General features: G+C 33.4%; 1 protein-coding gene across 7 annotated transcripts in view; it reads right to left on the reverse strand.

Moving 5' to 3' along the window:
- Window positions 1–27347, reverse strand: part of LOC105228617 (homeobox protein cut) — a 206428-nt gene that overhangs the window by 33423 nt on the left and 145658 nt on the right. For 6 of the 7 annotated variants that reach the window (XM_019991149.3, XM_029551242.2, XM_019991150.3 and 3 more), the window contains exons 4-5: window positions 595–1181; window positions 238–392 (exon numbers count right to left, since the gene is read on the reverse strand). In XM_019991149.3, coding sequence (XP_019846708.2) covers window positions 238–392; window positions 595–1181 — 742 coding nt within the window. The remainder of the gene's footprint in view (window positions 1–237; window positions 393–594; window positions 1182–27347) is intronic. The other variant, XM_019991152.3, reaches the window with a different exon arrangement.

Below are 27347 nucleotides of genomic sequence, written 5' to 3' on the forward strand. Positions count from 1 at the left end.
TAATATGTGCTTACACATATATTAAAAAAAAATATAATTGTAAAAAAGCAAACAAATGAATCAGAAGATAGTAAAACAATAAATGCATAAATACTTGTGTAAAGATTCTGAATAAAAAATGTATGTGCAACAGATATCAACGCAGATAAGCGCAAGTGAAGTGTTAAGCAAGCAGAACAATAAGAAGACGTGTAACCACCACACATACAAACAAATAATAGATGAATGTGAACTTACCCTCGGCAGCATTGGCGGCGGCCGCCAACGCTTTGGTGCCCTCGAGCAGCAATTCCTGGAATTTGTTCGGATCATTGGCGCAAGCGGCAGCGGCGGCGGCTGCGGCAGCAGCTATGGCCGATTGCTGACTAATCACGTCCAAATCGAGTGGGCTGCTGTGCAAGTGCGAGAAATGAGAAAAAATATGATATAAATTAGAGATAAGCGTTTAGAACTGATTTTTTCATAGAAACAATATTTGGCGCTAAGCATTTCAATTGTTGTTGTTTACTTTTGGAAAATTATTATACTAAACGTAGCTTAGAGACAAATATTTGACGATTGAGAAGTGCTGTCATATCAAACTTTAAGACTCACTGATTTTCCTTTTTGATTTGTAGCTCGCCAACTTGTTGTGACATTTGCTGTGTTGTTTCCACTGCTGTTGTTGTTGTTGTTGTGCTGCCGTTGTTGTCGTTATTTGTCGCTGTTGCCGTTATTGTTGTTGTGTTTGTTGTTGCATTTGCGTCTTCCGTCGCCGCATTGAACTGCTCACATTCGCGATCGGCGGCGAAATCAGCTCTAGCTTCTGTAGCATCTTGCGACTCAGTTGTTGCGGTTGTTGTTGTTGTGGTTAAATCGATTTTGTCAACCGCTGCATCAGCGTCAGCAGTGGTGTCAACAACTTCCTCATTATCCTCATCATCATCGTCAACATCGTGCACAACATCACATGTCGCGGGTGCTGCAGCGCTCACTGTGGCTGTTGCTGTTGTTGTGTTGTTGGCGGTGGCTGCGATCGCTTCGTTGTGCGCGTCATTGATTTGTTGGCTATCGAGACGCGCTTCTAGGCGCATAATATGCTGACGCTTCACTTCTAAGTGATCCTCAAGTCGTTGTATTTGTGTGAGTTGTGCTTGTTCGAGTGTGCGCAGGCGTTGTACCTCTTCGATAAGTGCTTTAATCTGGAAGTAATTGAGAGAGAACAATTAGAAATGTATGATGCAGTGGGCGGCTTGTGGGTAGGTTTAAGTGTATATTTTGGTTTGATAAAGAGAATAGTTTGACAAAGGAAATATGTTTGTAAAATTATTTCAAAAGTAATCATTACTAGTTTGCATGTAATCATATTTGATTACCCACGTAATCGTATGTACTCATTACAAGTAATTATAATAACATCATTATATGTAACTATAATGTAATCATTACATGTAGTTATAAAGTAATCATTACATGTAATTATAATGTAATCCTTATATATAATTATAATGTAATCACTATAAATACCTGTGATGAAATAATTACAAGTAATCATTACAAATATTTATAATGTAATCATTATGAGTAATTATAACAAATAATTATAATGAATTCATTACAAGTAATCATTATACTTTATTATAAATTTTGATTGTTGTATGAACGTTAAAAATCCAGTAATCACGTCTTGAATTACTTTGAACTAAGAAAAATGTATACCAGTCCGCTCTACTCATTCTTACCAACGTAGCTGCAATCAGAATCAGAACCCCAAAACAGCACCGCAAACGCCAATTTTTGTTCATCAATTAAAAACCGCCCCAAAGTAAAATAAAATTAATTTCAAGTACATAATAGCAACCAAGCACATATGCATTCGTGCTGTGTGTGTGTGTGCGCGCTGCGCTTGTCGTTAAAAAATCATGCACGCCCCAAAAACAACAACAATAGCGAAAAATCAGCAGCTACAAGCAGGCGCATAATAAAAGCAATAACAAGCATATGTAGCCAACATTCATGCAAGTCGTAAAATCGTACACACATACATACAAATGTGTGTTCCTTACAGAAGCCGTTAAAAACTTTGTCTTGTCTTTGACGTTATTCGAAAATTTTCAATATCTCAGCTAGCATATATGCATGTATGATTAATTATATGTAAGTAAGCGTATGTGTGGGTATGTCTGTATGTGTGCGCATACCACGGAAAGTGCGCGTATGCCGAGAATTTACAAAATCACATACATTTGACGAACATACATACATATTTAAGCGCCTTGGGGCTTGTTGGTACCTTGTTGTTGTTGCTATTGCAAACTGAAGAAAAATTCCCTTGTCAAATTTGCCAATTATCATATTTTCGTCAACACAAAACACCGGCAATCTCATTTAATATTTCAGTACACATAATATACATACATCCATATATACACTGCACATATATTATATACATATGTTTGTATGTACCTGTGTGCTTTTGTGTTTCTGTACAAAACTTTATGAAAATTGCAACTACAAATAACACACAAAGATTGTGGTTGTCAGCAGTTGACGAAAAGCTGTACAACAGTGGCAGCTCCGCGTTGAGTGAGGCATTTAGAGTACTGCGAAGAGCTTGAGTGGACTTAATATCTAACTCAAATATTGCTAATAAAATATTTTTATATTGAAAAAAATATAAATTATGCTTAATAGCTTGTTTAGTTAATATAAACATTTGAGTTGAAAGCTGAGTGATTTTTTAGCTAAAACATCGGACTTTTGAGTTTGAGTTAAAAACTGTTTTGGCTTATTGTAAACTGAAATTTTTTGTCTAGCTTGATTAACTAGAGATGAAAACTTAACATGAAAAAATTTATGTTCTAAGAGTTTGACTTAAAAATTGAGTGATTTCTTTTTTAGCTCAAACTTTTGAATTATGTGTTTGAGTTGGAAAGTGGTGTACCGAATTTTCAGCGTTATATTTTCTGTGCAGCTTGATTTTGACTACAAATTAAAAAAAAAAAATTTTAATTAAATTTTAAAAGTTTGAGTGAAAAATTTAGTGACTTATTTTTGCACTCAAAAATTTTCGTGTAAATTTAGTTCTATTTACTACTGTTAAAATTAAAAAGTACATTATTTAAAAGTTTGAGTAAAAATTGAGTGATATATTTTTCACACAATCTTGTTTGAGTAGCTTTTGGTAAACTTATTACTGTGCATATTTGTAATTTATTATCTGTAATTATAGACTATTTAAATTGAATTGTTGAGTTTTTTCAAATATTTGTTTTTTATTTTGTTTTTACCCTTTGAGTTTCTTTTTAAATTGAGTGTTAAATTGTTGTTATACATTGTGGCTATACGATTTTTTTAAATTTTGAAATTATTTATTCAGTTAGGGTAAAATTTAGGCATTTTAAGTTTAGTTTGTATTGTAGAATGAGTATTTTGTTTGAGTAAAAGTTGAGTGAAAATCGCTTACTATTAAAAATTTGATTAAGATCTTTTTGCATAATATGAAAATGCATATTTCTTGTGTTAGCGTTAGTTTACCCTTGTTCTTATTCCACCTCTTATTTTTTAACGTAAAAAAATAAGAGAACGTGCATAAACATACATACATATACATATGTATGTCTTTTTCTCTAGCAAATTTCACTTGCTGTTACAAAAATGTCAAAGGCCCAAAAAATAACAACAAATTCTTCAAATGTGCTTGCCTCTTAGCCACGTTTATTTCACATGTCTCGGCTACAAGCAACAATGCCACGGATACCCTTCCAGCTTATTTATAGACTCGTAAATTTCATATTGAATTACACCGCAAGTGGTTATTATTTGTTCGAGCCATTTTTACCACGTGTATATAAGTTCCGTTACATATTTTCTTATGACTACCACTCCCTTGCAAAATTGAATAATATTGTTGCCTTTTGTTGCAAACGCTTGTCGCGTTTTATGAATATGCATACTGCCAACCCTAGAAATATGCTAAGAAAATTGTAACCCAAACATAGGTGGTGAAATTTTAACCTTTCGCTTTGGCTCATAAAAATCTCTTTACAACCGAAGATGATTTGTTTGTTGCTGTTGGCTGCATATGATTTCGCCGTGATTGTATTATTTTATGTTTTCCCACACATACATATACACTATCAATGCTACTCCCGCGTATATTTTCCTCGAAAATACACAATCATAAATTCGCTACAATCTCAAACACATACACACATGCAGGCACATAGCATTCACTCTGCGTTGTTGCTTTCGTGCCTTTTGTGTAATGTGAGGATGTCTAATCAATTAATTTATTATGCCTGGCGGTTGTTTTTCTCTTATTTGCTCTTACCTATACGTAGATATGTACCTACAACGCGTGTGGTTTTCTGTTATATTGTATTTGTTGCTTTAAGCACACACATTTTATATTTGACAGTGACTGTGCGCTTGAGCGCTTGTCGAAATTTAATATTTTTCAATTAAAACTTTTTTGCCCATTGTTAATTTATATGAATTTATGGCAGATATAACCCACTTCGTAAACATTTTTGCGGGCCCCTCATTGTTATATTTGTTGTTATTAACCATATCAAAGACATTGAGATATGGTATTTAGTGCTGATTGCAAAGCAATTGAGATTATTGCTTGTAGGTGAGACAATTTGAGATTGCTGAGGGTTAATATAAGGCTTCAGTTTTAACAACTTTTACAGTTTTACAGCTAGAAGATCTTTTCAAATATAATTATATAATTGAATACCAAAACCTGTTTTAAAAAGCATTTAAAGCAATAAAAAAGGTTTCTATTATACCAACGCTTCACCAATCGTACAAAAATCTTTTTTCAAACACATTTGGAGCAATAAAATTTCATTTTGTATACACCAATGTTTCACCAATGATGTTGAAATATTAGCTTATGCTGGCAATAAAAGCTGAAATGTGTTTTTATATACTTTTTAAAGAACAAAAGTGCATTTTGAACACACCAACGTTTCAACAATGGTGTTAAAAAGCGTTATAATGTCAAATTTATACCTTTATGTATCCTACAGCAGCTAAACGCTAAAAATATAGCGATTTTCAATACACCAATGTTTCACCAATAGTTTAAAAATGCAGAATAACGATGCTAAAGTGTGTGTCGTGAGTTTGTAAGCTGCTACGAAGCCAGTTTTTTTATTTTATCATTAACCAACGTTACACCAACGTTTCACCAATGTTTGAAAAAATTATAGTTTTAACATGAATTACTTGTTTCTAAAATATTTGTATTTTTATAAGTTTTATACCTACGTTTCAGCAATATTTGAAAATATAATATTTCTTCGCATTAGTTATACAAAAATATTTGTATTCCTGCAATTTTTTCCAATACTGCTTTATTTTTAGCAAAACCAGTTGTTATCCTCTCGATTCCTTTAAAATTTTGTGTAGCATTACTAATTGCGTGACATCCTTATAATGCCCACAAAGCACACACATACACCTAGCTATAAATATTGGTGGAATTACTTAATTTTGTTTGCAAACTTCTTAAATCGTCTTAATGGAGCGCAAATATATACACACGCACAGTACACATAACGTATTTAGCAGCCACTCCACGTTACATATATTCTAATATGCCACAACTCTTTCTATATGTTTGTTTATTCTTTTTTTACTGCTTTCTTTTAATTGTACACGCATGTTGTGCCACCCAATTTTCGATTGGCTTTCGAAAAATGGAAAGGCTTAAACCTACGCGATGTGCCGCCTTCATTTTTGTGCTGTCATTCATTTATTTATTTATTCTAAAGGCGAAAAAGTGCGTGCGTGTGTGTTTGTTGTAAGCCTTGAAAGGATTTCCACGACACTGACGCACATTATCTCTGTGTATGCACGACTTTATGGGCAAATAACGAGGACAAATGTGTGTCTTGCTGCTTCACACAAGCAGGCTGTGTGTGTGTGTGTATATATGCTAGGCTGTGTCTGTGCTTACGATTTTTATTCAATTAATTAAAGCCTTTTCAAAAATTCCAAGGCACATCTCGAACAGCTCGTTGTTGCCGTATTTTGTCTATGCTGTTTACGATATTTCGTTTTTTTTTTTATGCAAACATGTATATGAAAGCAAGATAGACATATAAATGTATGTATATGTATGTATGCGTGTATGTATGCGTATTTTGCTTTGTTTTTTCTCTTCACAGCCTTATTTAGTCTGAGTTTTTATGTGCGTGTGTTTCATTTGCTTGTGTGTTACTTCTTCTAACTCTTCTTCTTTTAACCCGTTTGCATTCCCTCTGTATGTACTTTGACAAACTGTCAAATGCGTGACTACCAAAGCTCTTGCGTCTACTGTGTAGCGGCAGTAGGGGTGTTGTAGCAACAGCAGCGACAGTTTTGTTTTTATAGATGTTACTTCGCTACACAAACCCTTACACACACACACATCCGTGCAACTCTCACTCTAGTCTCCCACTCTGCTCTCACTCCACTGCCAGTCAAACTGTTACTCGCTCATATGCTAATGAGTTCATTTGTTGGTTGTGTGCTATTACAGTTGTTGTTGTATGATATATGTGCGTCTTGCGCCTTGAAGTATGCCACATATGCCTATATGTCGCTTAGTTAGGTAAAATAAATAGAAGTTTTGCTAACTCCACCGCCGTTTTCGGCCAACTGGCAGCGTTCGATGCCACAATCGCTTGCGATTTTTAATCAAATTATGTTGCCGCAGTCGTCTACTTAATGTTACCGTTACCGCCTACTGTCAAGCATGAAGTTGTCTTACTTTTTTGGAATTTTATACAGTGAGCTTTGAAAGTTTAGAGCCAAATTTGAATTTTTAAGATTTTTAACCCTCTCCTACTGTATTTTCGGAGAGTAAGGCGTAAAAATATATATTTTTAACCTTTTCATACAGTGTGTTACTAAAGTATAGCGCAATATTTACACTTTTGTTTTAGTTTCTGCTTCACTACAGTGCATTATCACAGCATTTTTCCTTTTTCTATGCTTTTCTAATAACAATTTGATTTCTGTCAGCAATATTTACGTATTAATATGTGCATTTAACAAATAATTTTTGACAGTTCTAACCATAAAACCATAAAAACAACTGCTTATTGCCTAGTTGCTACATAGTTTTCATAGGAAAAGTCAACATGTGGCAGGCAAGCGCTTACTTTAATGGCTTTCGCCAGCGCTTTAAGTATCCTCATGCACGCATACAGTCACACGCATATTTATATGTGCACACATATCATATTATATGTACGCTAGCCTGCTTAACTGCCATCATCGACGCAGCACATGTGTTTATTATGCGCTTTTAATGTCAACTAATTATGTTTTATAGTTTTGGTAACATTTTATTGTTTATTGGTAATAATGGCACTGCTACGTATAAATGCGACGCAAGTCGTATTACATATTTCCAGAAAAATAATGAATAAATCGTATGTGTGCAACAAATTATCATAAATAAATTCATGGTGATTAGTTTATGTTTGATTTTTGGCGCACATTTGCATTTGCCGGCTATACAAGTACATATGTATATGGCAAGAACAACTACAAACAACAACAATCGAAACAAGCGCACACAAATGTATTAGCATATGCAGAATCATTCGTGGCAATAAATATTTATTTAGTTAGTTGGCATACTAGTTGTTGCACATGCGTGATTATTGGTTTTCTGCGGCGACTTTTAACTAATGCCTCGCTGACACGCGAAATTCGCATACGCGCATATATGTATTGCATGCATGCTTGTTGCTACCGTTGACTGTTGCATGCAGGCAAAAATAAAAATAAATGGCGCAGTGAACGGGTTACTTATTGTTGTAAGTTGTTTACATGGCTAAAATAGATTTGTCATTTGCCTACAAAATGCATGTGTAAATAATGTTTGTTGTAAATGGCGTTGGAGTTGTGTTTTGCTCACATTGTAGGTTAAAAAAGCATAAATTCGAAATAACGATTACTATGCCATTTTTTATGTTACTAAACAGCTTATAATTAGGAATTGCTGAAACGTTGGTGTATTTTAGCAACAAATTTTAACAATAAAATATTTTTATAAAAATGTATTATAAGTTTTAACATGTTATATTAATTTTTTGTACATTGTTGAAACGTTGGTGTACTTAAAAATAAAATTTGAACACTAATATGCAAGTGTATATGTCTGCCATGAATTTTTATGGAGTTAGAAAACACTTTTGCAATACTGTTGAAACGTTGGTGTGCTTTAAAACACAGGTTTACAACAAATTTGCAAAAGTAGAAGTGGAAAATATATTTTTATGAAATTTGCGAATATTTTTGCAATATTGTTGAATCGTTGGTGTACTTAAAACAATAGTTTCAGCACAAATGTGCAAGTGTGGATGTCTACGAAGCATTTTTATGTAGGCAGCGCATATTTTTGTAATGTTGGTGAAACGTTGGTGTACTTTAAAATACAGTTTTACTAATAATTTGCAAGTGCAAATGTGTAGAATGAGTTTCTATGTAGTTAGGAAGCTTTTTTGCAACATTGGTGTGCGAAAAAAAGCATTGCAAATACTAGCTCTGCATTTCCAACGCCATTGTTGAACATTGGTGTGCTACATCCTCGCTTTAAACATTTTTTCTAAATATTTTTACCAACATTATATGTAGCAAACTTGCAGCGCTGTGAAAATAGTCAACATTTTATGACAATTTTTTATGCCACTAATCACTCTCTAGCATTTCCGCTTTGAGACACACATCCGCCGCTTTTAGCACAGAAACTTAACAATCAAAAAGCAGGCGAATTCAAAAATCAATAGCATTGGACAAAGTTTGGCAAAATGCTAACTAAATAGTCCAATTGTTTGCATTAATTTCGTTTACAAATCAAAGACAACCCTTGTGCCAAGCAAGTCATACCTCACTGCTGCCACTGCCGCATATTGACAAAGACAACGCTCAGCGCCGTCGAAAGTCGACTATCAACCCCATTGCTGGAACGCGGTGTCGCCTCAGCTACGAAAATTTTAATTACAAAACTTTTAATCCAACTGTCGCCAACAACAACAATAACAGCAAAGAGTATTGTAAAATGACAACAAGTTAAATATGATTAACAACAACTACAAATAATATTTTGTGTATTTGCGCGTAGCAATCAATGATTTCTTCCACAACAACAACGAGCTTTGCACCCCTTTAGGCTTTGCTCGATACAACAATACGACTTGCATACAATTGTGGCATACTATTAGCAACAATTGTTGTATAATTTCGAAGTTCGATAAATAAAGAAGTAAGACAGCAACAATACGCAGATATTCAAGCAAGCGACAGCCGATCAATTCAGCTTGAGAGCGTTCGTATTAAAATTTTGACTGCTTTCAAAGAGGTAATTTGAAACACACATACATACAAAGCAGGAGTGTACAATTGTAAAGTAAAATCAATGCGCAAAAATACGAAATATCTAACCCTTTCGATAGCGGCAGAAGTGTGTAAATATATCTGTGTGTGCGTGTGCGGTATCTCTGGAGTAATGTAGTAAAGCGCAACGAATGAAGACGGGCGTAGCGCTTGGGAGGCTGCTGGCGTTGCCTTGACTGTTGATGAAATGGAAAAAGGAAATTTGCGGCTTAGGCGGCGACAGGTGTGGGTGCAGCGCCGTTGATGCGCAGTGAAGTGTAGGCGCGTGGGTGGGGCGGCGCTTAAAGAATTGGCTGGCACACAACCACCTTTTTTCTTGGAGGTGAAAGATGGTAGTGCTGAAAATTGGCTAGTGGAGAATGGGCGCCAACTGTTTGGTGGGTGTGTAAGGAAGGTGTTGTGAAAGTGGTTGGGGTACGTCATTGTTTTGAAACACCGCATTCAGCGCAGTCTTACGAAATATTTTATTTTGAAGCATTTCGTTAATTAATGCACGTTCGACGAATTGCGAAATCAGGGGTGCAAATAAATCGATATTGCGTACACAAGCTGGTGATATTCTGTGTATTTGCATGATTTATTGAAATATTGAGTACTTGGAAGAGCAGAGAAAGAGTAACACACCACCGTTATCAGTATTGGTGTGGGCAATATAGCATAATTTTCATTCGAAATTGTCTAATAAGTAGGTAATTTTAGCAACGATGAGTTTCCCAGTGTTACACACCAAATTGAAATATCATTGGTGAAACGTTGGTGTGTTCAAAACGCATAAAATAAACACCAGAGTAATAAAGAGCGTACAAGAAAAGCTTTTTAATTGCTTAAAACGTATAAGGCAACCATTGGTGTAGTGTTGATGAACACGAAAGTGTGCGAAAATTTGAAAAATTAAAGTTTATCAGATAGGTGAGTAAATAGCAGCATTTAAAACAAAAAAAAAATCATTGGTGAAACGTTGGTGCATGTAAAGCACCTAAACTTTATATCAGCGTAATAAATAACAACTAAATATAACAATTTAAATGCTTACAACTTAGGTTGTAACAATTGGTGTAGTGTTGGTGTACTTAGAATTGCATAGTTTAAGTGTAGCGGTGTTTCAATTGAGTTGCGAGTAGAGATTAATAGAAAATATATGCATTTGCAACTCTTTTATATATCAATTTCATAAATTTCAGCCAGCACAAAAAATTATTTGTAATATTTCTTCAGTTCTTTGCCTTGCCTAACTTTATCCTCTTCACTCATTTGTATTCATCTACATCAGTGCGAGGTATTAACAGGCATTCATGTGTTTAATCCATATGCATATGTACATATGTATATGAATTCCTTCATTTATCCACGAACTTGATGCTTTATATTTCACGTTTTGTTATATTAAAACGATAAATCAACTCGGTTTGAATATTTAACCCTTTTTAATGTGCGCAGAGTATGATCCGATGATTGTGTGCTCAACTACTAACGAACAGCGACACTCAAGACGATCCAACGGTGGTTGCCGAATATATTACAGTTACATATATATATGTATATATTGATAGTTGTGAATGTGTGTATGTGCAGGAGAATTCATAAATTGATGCCAAAAGCAAACAAAGCACAGCTAGAGCGACAGACAGCCTCTCAATATTGTGGGGTATAGTTGTAACAGACTTTCAGGCGCATAACTATACAAACACCCAAGCAAATTTCACCATGTGTATGTGTTATATTACGTTTTGGTGTCGAATATTTGCCGAAAATTATAAAACTGCTTTGGTAAAAATTTTCATATTCAACAACACTTGGTTGTTGTACCCCGAAATCATATAGCCGGCAAGCCAACATTTGCATATGAATGTATTTGTCTGTGTATATAGGTGTGTGTACCTTTATAATTACATTTCATCAACAAAGTTTGACTTTGTGTAGTTTCAACTTTGACTGATTGGCTAGCTAGTGTGCCATGGTACGTTGTATTAAATGTTGTTGTTGTTTCATGTTACGTATATACTTTCTCTGCACCTTGAGTGTTGTCTACTTAGTAATTTTGGGTTTGAGTGTGTTGTTACAGCTGATTTCGCTGTGACTGCAGCAGTTGTAAAGCATATTTACAGGCGCGCTTAGCTGTACCGTTATTTCGTTAAAGTGTTGATATATGACGGTCATATTTTTCCAATAAATTATAATTTAAATCCGAATTCGTACATGTGGAACAATCAAATATAAAATTATATGTGAAAAATGTTGCATACTTTTGGGCGTGCTGACTTGGCTGTTAATTTTTAATAATAAAAACTTTACTAATTCATATTTATATCAAATCTGATAGAAAAATGTGTATTAAAAGATGTGTGTGAGTTGCTGTTGCATACTTTTGGGTGCTGAGGCGTACAAAAAAAAATAATTTTGAATGTCAAATGCTTTGCTTGCGAGTAAAGTGTCGGTATAGGTAATATTAAATCAAATACCAAAAATATAGCATACTTTTCGGCTATGAGCATTATTTGAAACCAGCTGTTACCTACTTTTATGCGCTCATACTCATAATTCTGGTTAATCAACCCCACACTCATGTTACAACTGCCAGCTAAATGTTTAATAACATATTAAATATTTTCATTGCCTACTTTTGGGCACTTTAAACCACAAAACTGCGTGTATGCTAGCTCCCAAGTAGCGTAGCCGATATGTATCAGGTGTGCGCGCACCCGCAATCGACATTTCGTAATCATTAATAATAATATAAATGGCAGAGAGAAGTTAAGGCAGAGGGCGGGAGGAGAGGGGATTCGGAGCTTGAGTAAGAGTTAATGACAATTGTTTGGGTCGCGTGGGTGTTGTGTGTGGCTGCCTTAGACCTTCATTAAAATTTATGCAAAAATTATCAATTCTGTTGCACATACAAACATATATACATGTAAAGACATGAGTTGTGTACTCAACTAACCGCCCTTAGCTAGCTGCTGAGAAGCAACAACCAAAAATATTATGATAAGTAGAGCAATTTCCCTTCCCCCACAGACGTCTACACATTTTTATGCAAGCATTGTCATCAATAACTGGGCGTAACAGCAAGCAGTTCTATTAATGTGTGCGCGCATGTGTGTGTGCATGCCAATACTTATGCACATATCTTAATTAAGCTACGTCTACGGCTTCGCTTGTGCCATGCGAACTGCTTGAAAACTTTGTCGCCGCTAACTCCCCACACGGTCACGCGCACCCCAGCCAATTGTATTAGGCAAAAAGGACACCAAAGTGCTTTTGTGACAGTGTGTGCGTCGAACATGTGTGTGCGCTTGTTGTCGTGCAGCAAGGCGCGCTCGCCATGTATCTTTGTTTGTGTGCTAACAATATATATTGCCTGCTTTTAGGCTTAGACATTAAAAATCATACACGCGTGTAGAGGCAAAAATCAATGGCATTGTCACGACGACTTTTGTCTTTAAACCCTTTTTTTGCTTGTGCGCGCTCTGTGGAGTGAGCGAGCGCGCATTTAAGTTACACACATTAACTCAGCAGGCAGACGTCGCAGCATTGCATGTGTGTGTGTGTGCCGCATATTGCTACCCGCCTTTTTCAAGCCAGCCAGCAGTTATATTTTAAAATTTTTCAGCTCCAATGAATTTTAATTCCTTTGACATACGCTGTTGCTGCTGCTTGCGTCGTGTACGTCGCTTTTGGCGACACATGTGATATGCCGCTGCGACGCCGCGCATGTCGCTAGCAAATTCTTCGTCAACGCCACACACCCTTTTGCTTGACATTTGCTGCTTGGCTATAAATTTATAGATTTTTTTTGGTCTAATACTTGGCGCGATTGCTTGAATGGCTTCTTTACGTGCTCGTAGTTATATTTGCGCTTATCTTCATTGTGGCTGCGCTAAGGCGCGCGCCTTAGCATTCATCAATTGTTGCAGCGCTGTGATTAAGTGGGTGGTTAAGCGCTGCATTGGTGGTTGCGGCTTGCCTGCTTCTGTCCTCATGGCTTGCATCGTTCTTGTCAGCGCGCGTCTAGCGTGCTTCTTCCTGCTGCGCGGCTTCTATACTTCTTTCTGTCACGCGCTCTGCCTCCTTCTGTCCTACTTGCTGCCGCGCGTATCTTTCTGGCGCTGCCTCTGTTGCCGCCTGTCAGAGTTTCAGTTTCGGCTTCAACTCTTCTTCGCGCTCAAGTTAGCTGGTGTGAGTTGGCTGCTTGGCAATTTTGTTAATTACAAATCGTTTGCGATTCAAGTTGCCCGCATGAGTGCGTATCCTTTTTCAATCAAATAAGCTTACGTGTGTATGTGCGTTTTTATTATTTGTGTAGTGCTGTATTTGCATGCGCGCATATATCCTTTTTACCAAATTTCCATACTCATATGTCAAAAAAACGTCGGGCGCACAACAAGGCAGCAAGCGAAAAAAGCGATTTTAATAAATAAATAAATGTATCGCTATACAATGCGTCGCAAAAGGAAGTTGTTGTCAAGAAAGGGTTACGCTGTCGTGGCAATAAATGAATTGCAGGTCGTGTCTGAGGCAAATCGAAGTATATAGCGGGCAAGTCGCTCACACTCAGTGTTCGTAGCGGTCACTCATACGCCGCGGCGTACACATACACCGTCAACATTCATTTTGTTTTTTTATTGTCTCTTTTTCGCGCTCAAAACTCAAATATTTCTTTGACAGCTATACATACTTCATATGCGTAACTAAAATGCGGTCACCAATAGCCTTTACTCCGCACATTGTCGCGTTATGTCAGTCGTTATATTTGTTGGCGTCGCTAGAAAAGGTTCAATTCATAATATATTTCATACAGAAAATATCTACATAAGTATCTTTGCTACCTTTTTTTATTAATAATTTTATTTTCGGTTATTACAACGGTACTCTGATGTGGTTGCTTTGTGTTTGACGGCGTGCCGGCAGTGTGGGTAGCCACAAGCGTGTGGAGGCGCAACCTTTTTCGGGCAGATAAAAGCAAATTGCAAATAAATCAATGATTTGCGCTTTTGTAACTGTAAAATAGCCAGTCGAAAAATTAATATGTATGCATAAGATTTTTTGTAACGTGCGTTACTTTATTTTTGTTTTTTTTTTTTACTCACATTTAGTTATAATGCGCACGTTTGCAATTATTGCTTACACTTGAGGGCATCGCAGACAGTTGAGTGGTGGTTGCGTGATGGTGAGCATCAGGCTTTGAGCAAGTCAACTAATGAAAGTGGATTTTTGTTGTTTGCGAGCAATAGATGAAGCAAAGGATTCGAAAAGGATTATGAAATGCGGGCGCAAAGCCAAATTGGTGACTTACGAAGTTTGGGTAGAAATTCATCAGAACAAAATTTTGTTTAAATTTTGGGAAATACAGCAGTAAAAATATTAATATGCAGGTTAGCCACTCACAGAGAACGTGAATATGGAATTTTTGTAAAAGTAGCTCAAAGATACAAAAGTATCTCAAAAACACAAAAGTATCTCAAAGTTAGCAAATGTATTTCGAGAACCCAAAACTGATAATATGCGTTTTTAACATGTTTTTAGCACTTTTGTATAGAATTATCTCAAAGTTGCGAAAAGTATCTTGAAGATACAAAAGTATCTCAAATATTAAAAATGTATTTCAAGTATGCAAAAACTGATAATATGCGTTTTAAACATGTTTTTAGCACTTAAATACAAAAGTATCACAAAATTACGAAAAATATCTGAAAGATGCAAAAGTATCTCAAAGTTGCATATACCATTTTGGTCTTAAATACACAGAAAATAATTATTGAAAAGCTTTTAGCACTTTTGTATAAAATTATCTCAAAGTTACGAAAGTATCTCGAAGATACAAAAGTATCTCCAACTATAAAAAGTATGCAAAAACTGATAAAACGTGTTTTAAACACGTGTTTAACACTTAAATACAAAATTATCGCAAAATTACGAAAAATATCTGAAAGATGCAAAAGTATCTCAAAGTTGCAGATACAATTTTAGTCTTAAATCGATACAAAATCATTATTGAAGAGCTAAAAGATGATTTTTTAAATTTAAAATAAATTAATTTTTTTTTAATTAAACAATATTTTTTAATTAAATTTTTTTTTTTTAATTTTTAAAATTTTTTTTTAATGAAAATTTTTTTTTTTTACATTTTTACAATTTCTGCAAAAACGTGTTTTTAAGAAACCTTCTCGTTAACGGCATACGTATTGAAACTTTTTGAATAAGTTTCTTAATACTTTTTTGTTAATACAAGACAAGCTCTCAAGTTATTTCATTTCTAAAAAACAAATGCACAGCAGCCGCTCAAGCGGCATCACTTGCAATGCACCCGGGCTAGGAGAGTATTGTTCGTATCAAGTGTACCCTTGAGAAAAATCTATAGAAGCACAAACGCAAATATAAATACAAAATACTGATATAATTTGCTACAGTAACAAATGAAGACAACAACAAACAATCTCTTTTTTGTTTGTTCTTTTTTCAATACAAAAATATATGTATACAATGCGAAATACCCCAGATGACAATTGTCTATTAGAGAAGATATACACCGAAGGTATTGCGAAACCGTTAGCTGTATGTTGAAATTCCAACAGGAACATTGTAGCATCAAACAACAAGCCTGACAAGGTTTTTGTTGCTGCACACTCATTGCAAGCGTTTTTAAGCATATTTATTTATATGCAAGTATCTGTGTATTTGTGTATCTACAGAGAAAAATGTTGGTATAGAAAAAATGCCAGCTAAAAAAAGTAGCATATTTGCTTATTATTTTATTATTTTGCAGCAAATAATTCCGCAGAGATACACAAGTAGATTCCATTCATTTTTCATATGCAACATAGCTGTGTTTGTACCTATGCATGTGTATGTGTGACAAGTGATACTAGCATGAAGGTGGGGATGGTGTACAGACAGCAAGTCAGTCGTATTTGCATTCCAAAGGTAGCGAGCGAGCGCAACGTGCAAGCATTGAATGTATGCATGTCCTTTTGTTGTCCTGCTGCGGCGACTGACGACTAACTTGACATGACATTTCCGATATGGGCAAGGGAATGCATAAGAAATAAACAAATAAATAAATGAAGGCATAACTGAAAGAATGAGCCGTTTGAATGCTTGAATGAATGGCGAATGGCTGAGCGAAGAGAGTGTGAGCGCATAGCGGTGTGTTGGCGGTGGCCAAGCGTAGAGATATGCAAAGGAATGAGTGCGCTTGTTTGAGAAATGCAGTTGGCGCGGTTTGGTGGCGCAGCAAGTGGGGCGTTGTGGAGTTTTGTGTGTAAAAAATTGTGCAGAAAAATGAAAATCACAAAAAAAAAGAAGAGTGAAATATGAGTAAAATTCGAAGCGGAAACTTTTTCAGCATATCGAGTAGTTTGGCATGCATTGTGGGAGCTTAGAAATTTTTACAAACGACAATTTTGGGTTGAACATAACCGTTTTCTTACGAGAGCTCGATGGTTTGGCTGTTATCAGGCCAATTACTGCATACACTTAAAAATCTTGTGCTACTATATTATTAAAATGCTACAATTATAGGCGAAAATAATTTTATAATTAGAAAATTTTGTTAAATCTAAGTATATGCATCGTACTATGAAGCAAAGATACTGTTTTAACTCCCATATATTTTTTTTTTATCTATAAGATACTTTTGTATATTTACGCAAGCGTTATTTTATTACTCAAAAACACTTTTTTAAGTAAAATATATTTTTTTGTATATCAATAAGATTTATTTTATATGTAAGATACTTTTTTTAAACATAAGATACTTTTGTATCTTTACACATGGGTCGTTGCATGACCCAAATATATTTTTTTCTTTAAAATATGCACTTTTTTATCCATAATTTACTGTTTATCTATCAGATACTTGTATATCTTCGATAAAATTTTTTTGTATCTATAAGATACTTTTGTATCTTTATGGTTTTTTGTTTGCCTTCTTTTACTATTCTGGTTGTTTTCAAGACATAAGGGTTGGCTACAATATAGTCAATTTGAAAATTTTTTTTTTATCTATCAGATACTTTTTATCTGCAAATATAATTTTTGTATCTATAAGATACTTTTGTATCTATACTATTTTTTGCCCCCTTTACTATTGTGATTGTTTTCAAAACATATGGGTTGGCACATAGTCAATTCGAAAATATTTTTTCATCTATCAGATACTTTTGTATCTTTACACTAGTGTCGTTCCATGACTGAAATGTACTTTTTTTAGGCCAAAATATGTACTTTATATCCATAATTTACTGTTTATCTATCAGTTACTTTTATACCTTCGATAAAAATTTTTTTATCTATAAGATACTTTTGTATCTATACTATTTTTTGCCTTCCTTTACTATTCTGATTGTTTTCAAAACATAGGGGTTGGCTACAACATAGTCAATTCGAAAATATTTTTTTATCTATCAGATACTTTTGTATCTTCGATAATAATTTTTTGTATCTACAAGATTTTTTTTGTATCTTTATGGATTTTTTTACCTTCTCTTACCATTTTGATTATTTTAATTTTTTTTTAAACATAGCGGTTGTCTATAATATTTTCAAAACCCCTTCCACTTCAAGTAAAACTTTTGCTTAAAAAATTCCCTTTCGAATTCCCTTGTACATACGAGGGATGTCGTATGTCTTTTAAAATTTCGCTGCTACGCCCAGCTCAACTCGCATTATTAGAAATATAAATATTTTTAATAATTTCGCTACCCCTTCAGCAAAGCGTCCCACCCGTTCCCAACCAAAGTCGGTAAGTTTTAGCCAAAGTTTTTAGATATAACAAAATTTTATCCCACAAATGTCTGCATATTTTAATAAATATCAAGCGTATGTGTATATGTACACCTGTGCTGCTATATACACACAAACATGCATGAGTGTGTGTGTGTGTTGCGCGTATTGAATTTAATTTTTGCATTTCATGAATCACTCTTTGATTGCGTTGCAACTCTTTTCGCCAGCGCACACATACATCTACATATACATAAATGTTGTTGTTGCTGCCATACTGTTTTATTGTCGGTTTACTACTTGTTGGTTGTTCATTTTTTGGTTTGTTTGAGCAAAAATTTTTGCATTAGTTATTTTATAAATCAAAAAGTAAGCAGACAGTTCGACAGTTTTTGCGTATACTCCTGCTGCACGCAGGAGCGCTGATTGGTAGTTGTGCAGCAATGAGGCAATGTGCCTGTCGTTGCGTGGGTAAAACAGCTGAAGGACGTTAGCTGTGGAAGTGGGGCAAGTCAGTCACCTTGAGTGTGGCTTGTGGTTGTGTGTTTGTACAAATGTGTGCGTGTAAAATGTTCAAATGTTAAACCGCATTTAAATAGTTGAAGGTTGTATGCGGACTACAGCTTAGTGAACATCGAAAGCAATGATTAAGATATCATTATAATAATAATTTTCAAAATACATACATTTAAATTACATAGTTTGTAGAAGAAAATAAAATTTCTTGTTTAAAAAATATATTGGTGAACGTTGTTGTTACAAAATTTTGTCAATTTCACAACAAACCAAATAAATTTAATTTAAATTAGCAAATTATTATAAAATTATGCATTTTTAATATCATTGGTGTAACGTTGGTGTAATAAAAATTGCTTTATTTGCTAGCAAAATGTTATCAAGTCAACATATGAGTTAAATTATTTAAATTGTGAATGCTTTAATGCACTTAGTTTTCAGTGGTGAACCATTGGTGTACTCAAATATGCTTTAAATGCACAGTAAATCATTTTTGAAGAAGTAAATATGTTCAAACACTTAAATTTATTTTATTTTGGAAGTTAGTGATGTAAGTGTTTACACAAAAAATTTCATACTTAAGTTAACATTGGTGTTGGTAGTGTTGATGTAATAGAATTTCTAAAAATTTAGTCGTGAAGTCAAATCTTAAGTTAAATTAAGCTTTGTCACTTTATTACAATTTCTGAAACATTGGTGAAACGTTGGTGTAAAACATACTACTTTAAATGTCTTAAAATATAGTTCCTGTGCTTTACTATGCTGAAAAATTGTGAATTGGTGCCTTACGTTACTTTATTACAATATCCGACAACATTAGTAAAACGTTGGTGTAAGCGATACTACTGCAAAAGTATGTAAAGATGTTTTGTGGCACTTTGTTATGCTAAATAATTATGAATTGGCATTTAAAGACATTTTACAACAATTTCTGATAGCATTGGTGAAACGTTGGTGTAAATTTCATTGCTGCGGAAGCATGTAAAAATGTTTTCTTGCACTTTAATATGTTAAAAAATTGTGAATTGGTATTCAACACACTTACGTATTTATACAATTTCTGATAGCATTGGTGAAACGTTGGTGTAAATTTCATTGCTGCGGAAGCATGTAAAAATGTTTTCTTGCAATGTTCTATGCTAAACAATTGTTAATTGGCATCTTAAGATTCTTCATTACAATTTCCGATAACATTGGTGAAACGTTGTTGTAACCTATTATGCTGCAAAAGCACGTAAAAATGTTTTCTTACATTTTACTACATTAAAAAATTGTGAATTGGTACCTTACGTCACTTCATTAAAATTTCTAAAAATATTGGTGAAACGTTGGTGTAAACGATAATACTGCAAAAGCATGTAAAGATGTTTATTGCTCTTTACTATGCTAAGAAATTGTGAATTGTTTCTTACCGTATTCACTACAATTGGTGATAACGTTGGTGTATGCTGAAAAAGCACGTAAAGATGTTTTTTGCTTCAAACTAGTATAAAATTTTGTGCATTGCTTCTTTTAAATCAATTTAACTCTGTTTCTTTAACATTCTAAATTTCACTCAACTCTATGCTTCCTGTTTTTTGCACGCCCTCTGCTGTAAACCTTTGCAGCCGCCTTAATTACAGCGCGCTTTTAATCTTTTCACTACCTTTTCCGCGCCCACTTGGTCAACATATTCGCATACAATAAGTTTATTGATATGATATCTCACGCGTATACTTTTTTATGAAACCAAAAACCTCTCAAATCCACACATTTTTTGTGTGCTCGTTTTTTGTTTGTCAAATAAAAATTGCGCGCATCACTCGTTCAACCAAAAAATCAACCAAGCACAAACAGCCAAATAAATAAAAGGCATGTTCATATAGCCATAAGATAAAATAAAAATGATAGGTGTACACTGTTGCCGTGTTTAAGCAAGTGTATGTGTGCGATTGGCATTTGTTAAGGAAAAGGACATTCTGGTTATGGCCAAAAATTTTCAACAATCATAATCAAAAAACGTTAAAATCATAGTCTAGACAATAATTTATGAGTGAAGGATATCGCGTATGAGTTAAGGATGTTGTTGATGAGCCAAGCAAATACTAAGTTATATAAATTTAAATGTGCACATGAGTGTGTATGTATGTGTGCCAACTTTATTACACACAAAGTGCTGCAATGATGAGTGTGTTGTCCTTTTTTGGTGATTTCACTTTTGCTTTTGTTGTTTTTTTTTGCCCACATGATTTGCGTTGAGTTACGAGTGGCGTAAATTTATGATAGCTGGAGTGTGCTAAAAATAAATATGAATATTGTGCCTTAACACACACACACATACATATGTATATATACATGTAAATATTGTATGTCTATGTACATTTTTCTATGTATATTTTCCTCTGAAACTCGCAAGCATCTCAGTCTCGACCAGCCACTCAACAGCGCAAGTTATTGCCAAAGCAAAAGGCAGTTCGATGATGAGTGCAAAAAACAAAAAAAAAAAAATAGTAACAACAACAAATATAAGCTCTTGAGTCGCATACTCGCCAGCACTCGCTAAGCCCTGCTGTCATATGCGCTTATATTTGGCTACTTAGCCAACACTCAAGCCCAACGCTACACTTCTGTATCCTTTTTAGGTGTTTTTTTCCAACTCCAGTTCGTTGTCTTTCGGCTTCAAGCAAGCCCTAAGCTGAGCAGTTGCTAGTTGCAGCCTCGCAGGTTGGTTAAAGTGGCAACAATGTGCCACAGTCAGCCACACAATGCTCGCATATACAGTTACTCAATACAACAATTCAAAAATTTGCAAACTTCACCGCGCTCGCATCTCCTCGTGCTCGAAGTGTACACGCTTTCGTCTGCCACGAATTTCAATATCAAATATGATTTCGTGCTCTTGAAGTCCGCTTCTTCCTGCACACTCGTTTTTTTCGGCCATTCGCAGCGCACATCTCAGCCACTGCCGTTGTGGGCGCCGGTTTAACTCTGTTCGTTTGCTATTATCCTTCAGCTGCCCCTTTTTCTAATGGATATCCTGCTTCCTTTATGGCAGCGCGGCGTTGATTATTCTTTTGTTTAGTCATACATGAGACTCATTGACTTTTCGTTGAATTGTTGGTGCGGGTAGTGAAGGTGGAGCGCCGTAAGCAGGCAGCTTACAAGCATATGAATCGTATGTGCAACAATAACAACACATATGTATAAATATATGTATATACTACGGTTGACTTGTACAAAAGTAATCAAATCGAATAGGAATAGCAAATAATAAAAACAATGGTTGGAAATATTTTAAACTGCCAAAAAGGAAGTTGGCTATAAAATAGCGCCGAAAAGGGAAGTGAGTCGTGGAACAGTGGTGGCAAGGAGGAGTTAGGTAAAGTTGTTGCGCCATTGATGGACGTAAATTTAATAAAAGGCAGATGAGTTTGCTGCAGTTTTTTTTCGTAAGAAGGATGAATTGGAAACGGTTTTCGAAACAAGAATTAAACTTCGATTTTAATAACTCTGACTTGAGTAGATATTTGGGGTCAGTTTTGAGGACCAAAGCCTATAAGAGTTTAACAAAAAACGCAATGAGGCATAATTAGTACACATAATATTGTACTATATGGAAATACTACACTTAATGCGCCTAAAAGTATGCTAAGGTTGTTTCTGAATTTCAAAACCTACAGTTTCAAAAAATCTTTGTTCAGTTAAATTAATTTTTTTTTTTCGTTTTATATGTAGTATTATACTATTTATTACCTAATACCTAAATATTATTTATTTAATGCACCTGAAAATATGCAAGTTTCGATTTTGAATTCTGAAAATATTTTTGAAATTTTTTTTTCGAAAATTTGAGATTTTCTGGATAGATTCTTAAGTGAATAATACTTTCTGCTTTAAAATATATATTTATTTGATTTTCGTATTTGCATATACATATGTATATGTACAATGGAATATATTTTTATAAATTTTCAAAAAAATTTCAAATTTTCTGCAAAAAAACTTCGAAACAAATCTAACCAAATTAATAAATCGATATCTCGGCTAACTTTTTCTCATAACTGTAACTTATTTTTCATATTTCCGCAACAAAACTAAATTAAAAGACATTTATCAATAGCATTGCATACTTCACGGCGTTGCATCACTATCCCACCGACGCTTGCTTACTTTTTGCGTTTTTGCCACTTTTTTCTCTAGTTTTGGCATAAGTGCCTTTTCTTGCTTTGAAATTAATCATATTTAGCCATGCAAAAGCAAAGAACGGTTAATAAAAATCAGAAATAAATCAAACTTCTCACAAATACCGCCACAGCAGGCCATTGAGGTGCTGCTTGCGCAGTCGAAAGCAGTGAGACGCGCATACAAGTAGTCAATATTATGGCACGAAACTGAGATGATGGCAAGAAAAAGCATGCTTCACAGTTATAGTCGTGGCTAATAGGAGTTTTCATTCATTTCTGCTACGCTGGACACTCACATGCTGTCCGTCTATCTGCGGCTAATGACAAATGATGACTTATAGGCCGACTGTTTTTTTTTTTGTTTTGTCTTTTGCTGCCACTTTTTAACCATGTTTATTAGCGCTCTGCTTTTTGCCTTTTTCCGTTTTTTGCTGCCGTGTCTAATGAAGTGGCACAACTGTCAGTCGTTGCAAGTGTTTTTAAGTGAAATTTATGATGCAGCGCTATGAAGTGTCTGCGAAAATATGACAAAATCATGGCAAGCTTCGTGGGCGGCACACACTTCTTCTGGGCTTTTCGAAGTGTGTCTAATAGAGGATATTGATGCCTGTGGCCGTCAGAGACAAAAAAGTTGTTGTAGGCTGTATTTTAACTCAAAGTACACGGTAATTCAAGTTAATGTCGCAGTTTAGAATTTACAGTTATTTTTGCATTCAATTTACTTACTTCTTTTATGGATGCTATTGACATAATTTTGTTGCTACATACCTGCAATGAAAGGAGAGAAAAGATGGGATTAGTAAATTTAAGTTGAAATCCAAATTAAGTGTGTTATTGCATAAAAAATATTTTTAAAATATACTATTTAAATATTATACAATTATATTTTAAATTGAAAATAATTATTTAAAATTATTTCATTGGTTTTGTTATTTATATTTAATTCGTTTTTCATTTTTATTTAATTTTGACTTCTTTAATATTTTGTTTTAATTAATTTAAATTTTTGTTATAATTTTTGTTCATTTTTGTTTGGAATTTTTAAATTATTATTTATTGTTTTTTATTTATAATTTTAATAATTATTTCTAATTTTTTTAATGTTCACTTATTTTTTTAAATTTTTACTTTTAATTTATTTTTTAATTTAATTTTTTGTTTGTTGTTTTCGATTTATGTCAAATTGTGTAATTTATATTTAATTTGCTATTAGTTTTTAATTAATTTTTTTTTTTAATTTTATTAGTATTAATTTTATTAATAATTTTTAAGCCCTTTTAAATTTTTATTATAAATTTTGTTAATTTTTATTTAGAATTTTTTTTATTATTAGTTGTCTTTTTTATTTATTATTTTGTTAATTCCTTTTAATGTTTACTTATTTCTTTTAAATTTTTTTTTAATTTTTTCATTTAATTTTTTTGTTTTAAATTTATGTTAAATTGTGTAATTTATATTTAGTTCGCTTTTCATTTTGTTTTTTATTATTAATTTTTTTAATTTTTATTTATTTCGTTTTTTATTTTTATTTTAATATATACTTTTTTAATTAATTTATATAAAATTTTGTAATTTATATTTTATTTTTTATATAATTTTGTTAATTTCTATTAAACTGTTTCTTTTTTAATTGGTGTTTAAAGGTTTTTAAATTATATTTATTATTTATTTTTGCTATGTATTAGTTTTTTATGTTTATTTTTACTTTTTACAGTTTTGTTATATTAAAATATGTTTTGCTATTTTTTTTTATTTTAATATTTTTTTTTAATTTATTTTCAACTCAATATTTGTAGTTTCCTGCAGCTGTCGTTCAATTTATTAACAAAAATCTAACAAACTGTCTATATACTACTATATGTATGTACATAAAAAATTGTGTATTTACATATTACATACACATCAAAGAAGCCGCTTGCCGGCAGACGCCAGACGGCTTGCGGTCATTTACTTTGATTGCTTGAGTCGATTTGACTAGCGATTGCGTGGGGAGAGCAGAGCGATAAATCGAATTTGTGACAATTATAGGTAATGTATTTATTTATTTAAGGGAAGGTGTGGCAATTTTTTAAATTTTTTTTTTCATGCTGAAAGTAGCGATATTTGAGTGATTTTAATTTTTGATAGCACAATAATATGTATATAAAATATAAAATTTTATAAATTGGTGGTTTTAGCTCATATTTTTTAATTTTTTGAGTTTTTTTTTAATTTTATAACTTTTATTTTATATAATATGATTTGAGTTTTTTTAATTTCATATTTTTCTTTTTATAAAAAATCAAAAAACTCAAAAAAAATTAAAAATTTCAAGAAAAAGTACTAGTTTATATATTATAATTATATACATGCATATGTATATATAAGGTATATAGATATTTCTTTTTATTTATTTCTTTTATTTATGCAAATATGTTTTTTATTATATTTTATATACATATGTATTTATTCCTAAATAAATTATAAAATTTTATTTTTCATTTATTCGAAGTTATTTTTGCGTTTTCCCCATAAAAATTTAATTTTCCAAAATTAACAGTCTTCCAACTGCGCTTCTACCGTACACTTTTAATAATTGCGCTCATTCCAGCAACAATTTAATAAATTTGTCGCTAAATTTTATTGATTTCTTCATTATGTGTGACATTTGCTGTCAACAAAGTTGTATTCGGTTGCCGACTCAAGGCGAACGCGGCGTGTAAAAACTCACCGTAAAGTAAAGCACGTGTGTGTGCATGTAAAAACTTGTATATGTGTTTACACATGTAACGTTTTTGTGCGCTTTTTTATTAATTTCTTATTAAGCGTTGTTTTGCATGCGTCGCTGATTGACAGGAGTCGCATTAAGCGCGCACGCCGCGGCTACTGCTTAGTGACTAAACCGTGTCAAATGCATGTGTGTGCCTGTGTTTGAGTTGGCTGTGCCGAAACAGGCTAACTGCCTACAAATACCCGTTTAAACGTTCGACTTGCCGTGCTTTATGGCTTTTTTGCTTGTTTTAATACACTCGATTGTTTTTTCGATTCGTAATCACAACATTTATTATTGTATATATACAAATCATTCCACATGCTCATGTTTTGCTATTGTTGTTGCAGGTTATTTATGTACCTGTGTTCAGTTCAGTATTGTTATTTGTTTGAAAATTGCATACGTTCATTTGATTTGCTAAAATATAATGAAATGCTTTTAAACATGCAAATCGTTAGTTATATTCTTTTTTTATTGTATATGTGTGAGTATGTGTGTGTATGTACAACAGAGTGATTTCACGCCACCCTGTGTGCGCATTTCCATACTGTGAATCTATGTTTGTTTCTGTAATTTTACTTAATTTGCCAAATATTGATTTTCTAACCTAATTTTATTACCTGAGTGAGTTATTTTATACAACTACACACTTTAATTACTCACAATAAGTTTTTCTTTGCAAAAAATATATAAACGGAAATTGTAATTGTGTATATTTAAGGCAGCTAAGCTCAAAAGTCTGTATCATATTGAGCGAACTCAATCAATTAATTGCAAACACCAAAAAAGCTCAATTTGAGTAAAGTGGTTGGAAACTTAAGGATTAAAATAGACATGATAAACCATATAGCAAAAAATCAGGTAAATTACTAAAGTAAGCATACAAATTCCCAAAATCACAAATTATTTGATAATAGCAAAAAAACTCAATTCGAGTGAAATGTCGGCAGCCTTAAGTATTAAATTTGATATAAATACTTTCAAATTAAATATAAATCTAAGTCGAATTCCATAAATTCTGTATGAAAATCAAGTATCAACAGTACTTTAGGTAAAAACGGGACATTGAGTGATATTTACTCAAAGAGAAATCTTATAATGCTGCTCAAATTGCTTAACTCAAGATGCTGTTCAAGTTGCCTAACTCTAGAGAATTTGTTTGCACGAAATGAGATTTTCTCATATTAGAAATTGGCAGACTTCCTTACTATTTTAGTTTTTTGAGCTAAAATTATTGGCGCTGAAAAATATTTCTGTGAGCTCACAAAATTTTTGAGTGACTTTGAAAAATTTTAACCACGTTTTTCGTTTTTAGTTTTCTAATAAGACATTTTTGAGTTGTTTTTGCACTCAAATTATTTGAGTGAGCTTAAAACTGCGCTGAGTGATTTTTGAAAAAAATTTAATGAACCTTTTCCGCAAATTTTATATTGATAAAAGCTCAATAGCAAGCTTAAAATTTATTGAGCGTGTATTTTAGTTATATATTTAGTTGTTTAAAAGTCACTCATATAAACGAGTCAAAAAGTTAGACTAGCAATTTGGCAAGAGTAACCAAAAAATATGAAAATGTTGGCAATTTTTGTTGAGCAGGTAAGTAATCCAAAAGCTTTAGCTGTGTGCGGCAAAGTTCTCTGCTGAAATCAATTGGAAACAGCGCAAATGTTACCTAACTAACTATATATATAGATACATATAATATATAAATAAGAAAATTATGTGTATATATGTCTGCAATGCTCAAAGTGTTTTCGAAAATCGTCTAATTTGATTGCCGACTGGCGACTAATAACAGCTTGCTGGCCTGCATCAAACAC

This window comes from Bactrocera dorsalis, chromosome 4, assembly GCF_023373825.1.
Source record: "Bactrocera dorsalis isolate Fly_Bdor chromosome 4, ASM2337382v1, whole genome shotgun sequence".
Classification (NCBI taxonomy): Eukaryota; Metazoa; Arthropoda; class Insecta; order Diptera; family Tephritidae; genus Bactrocera; species Bactrocera dorsalis.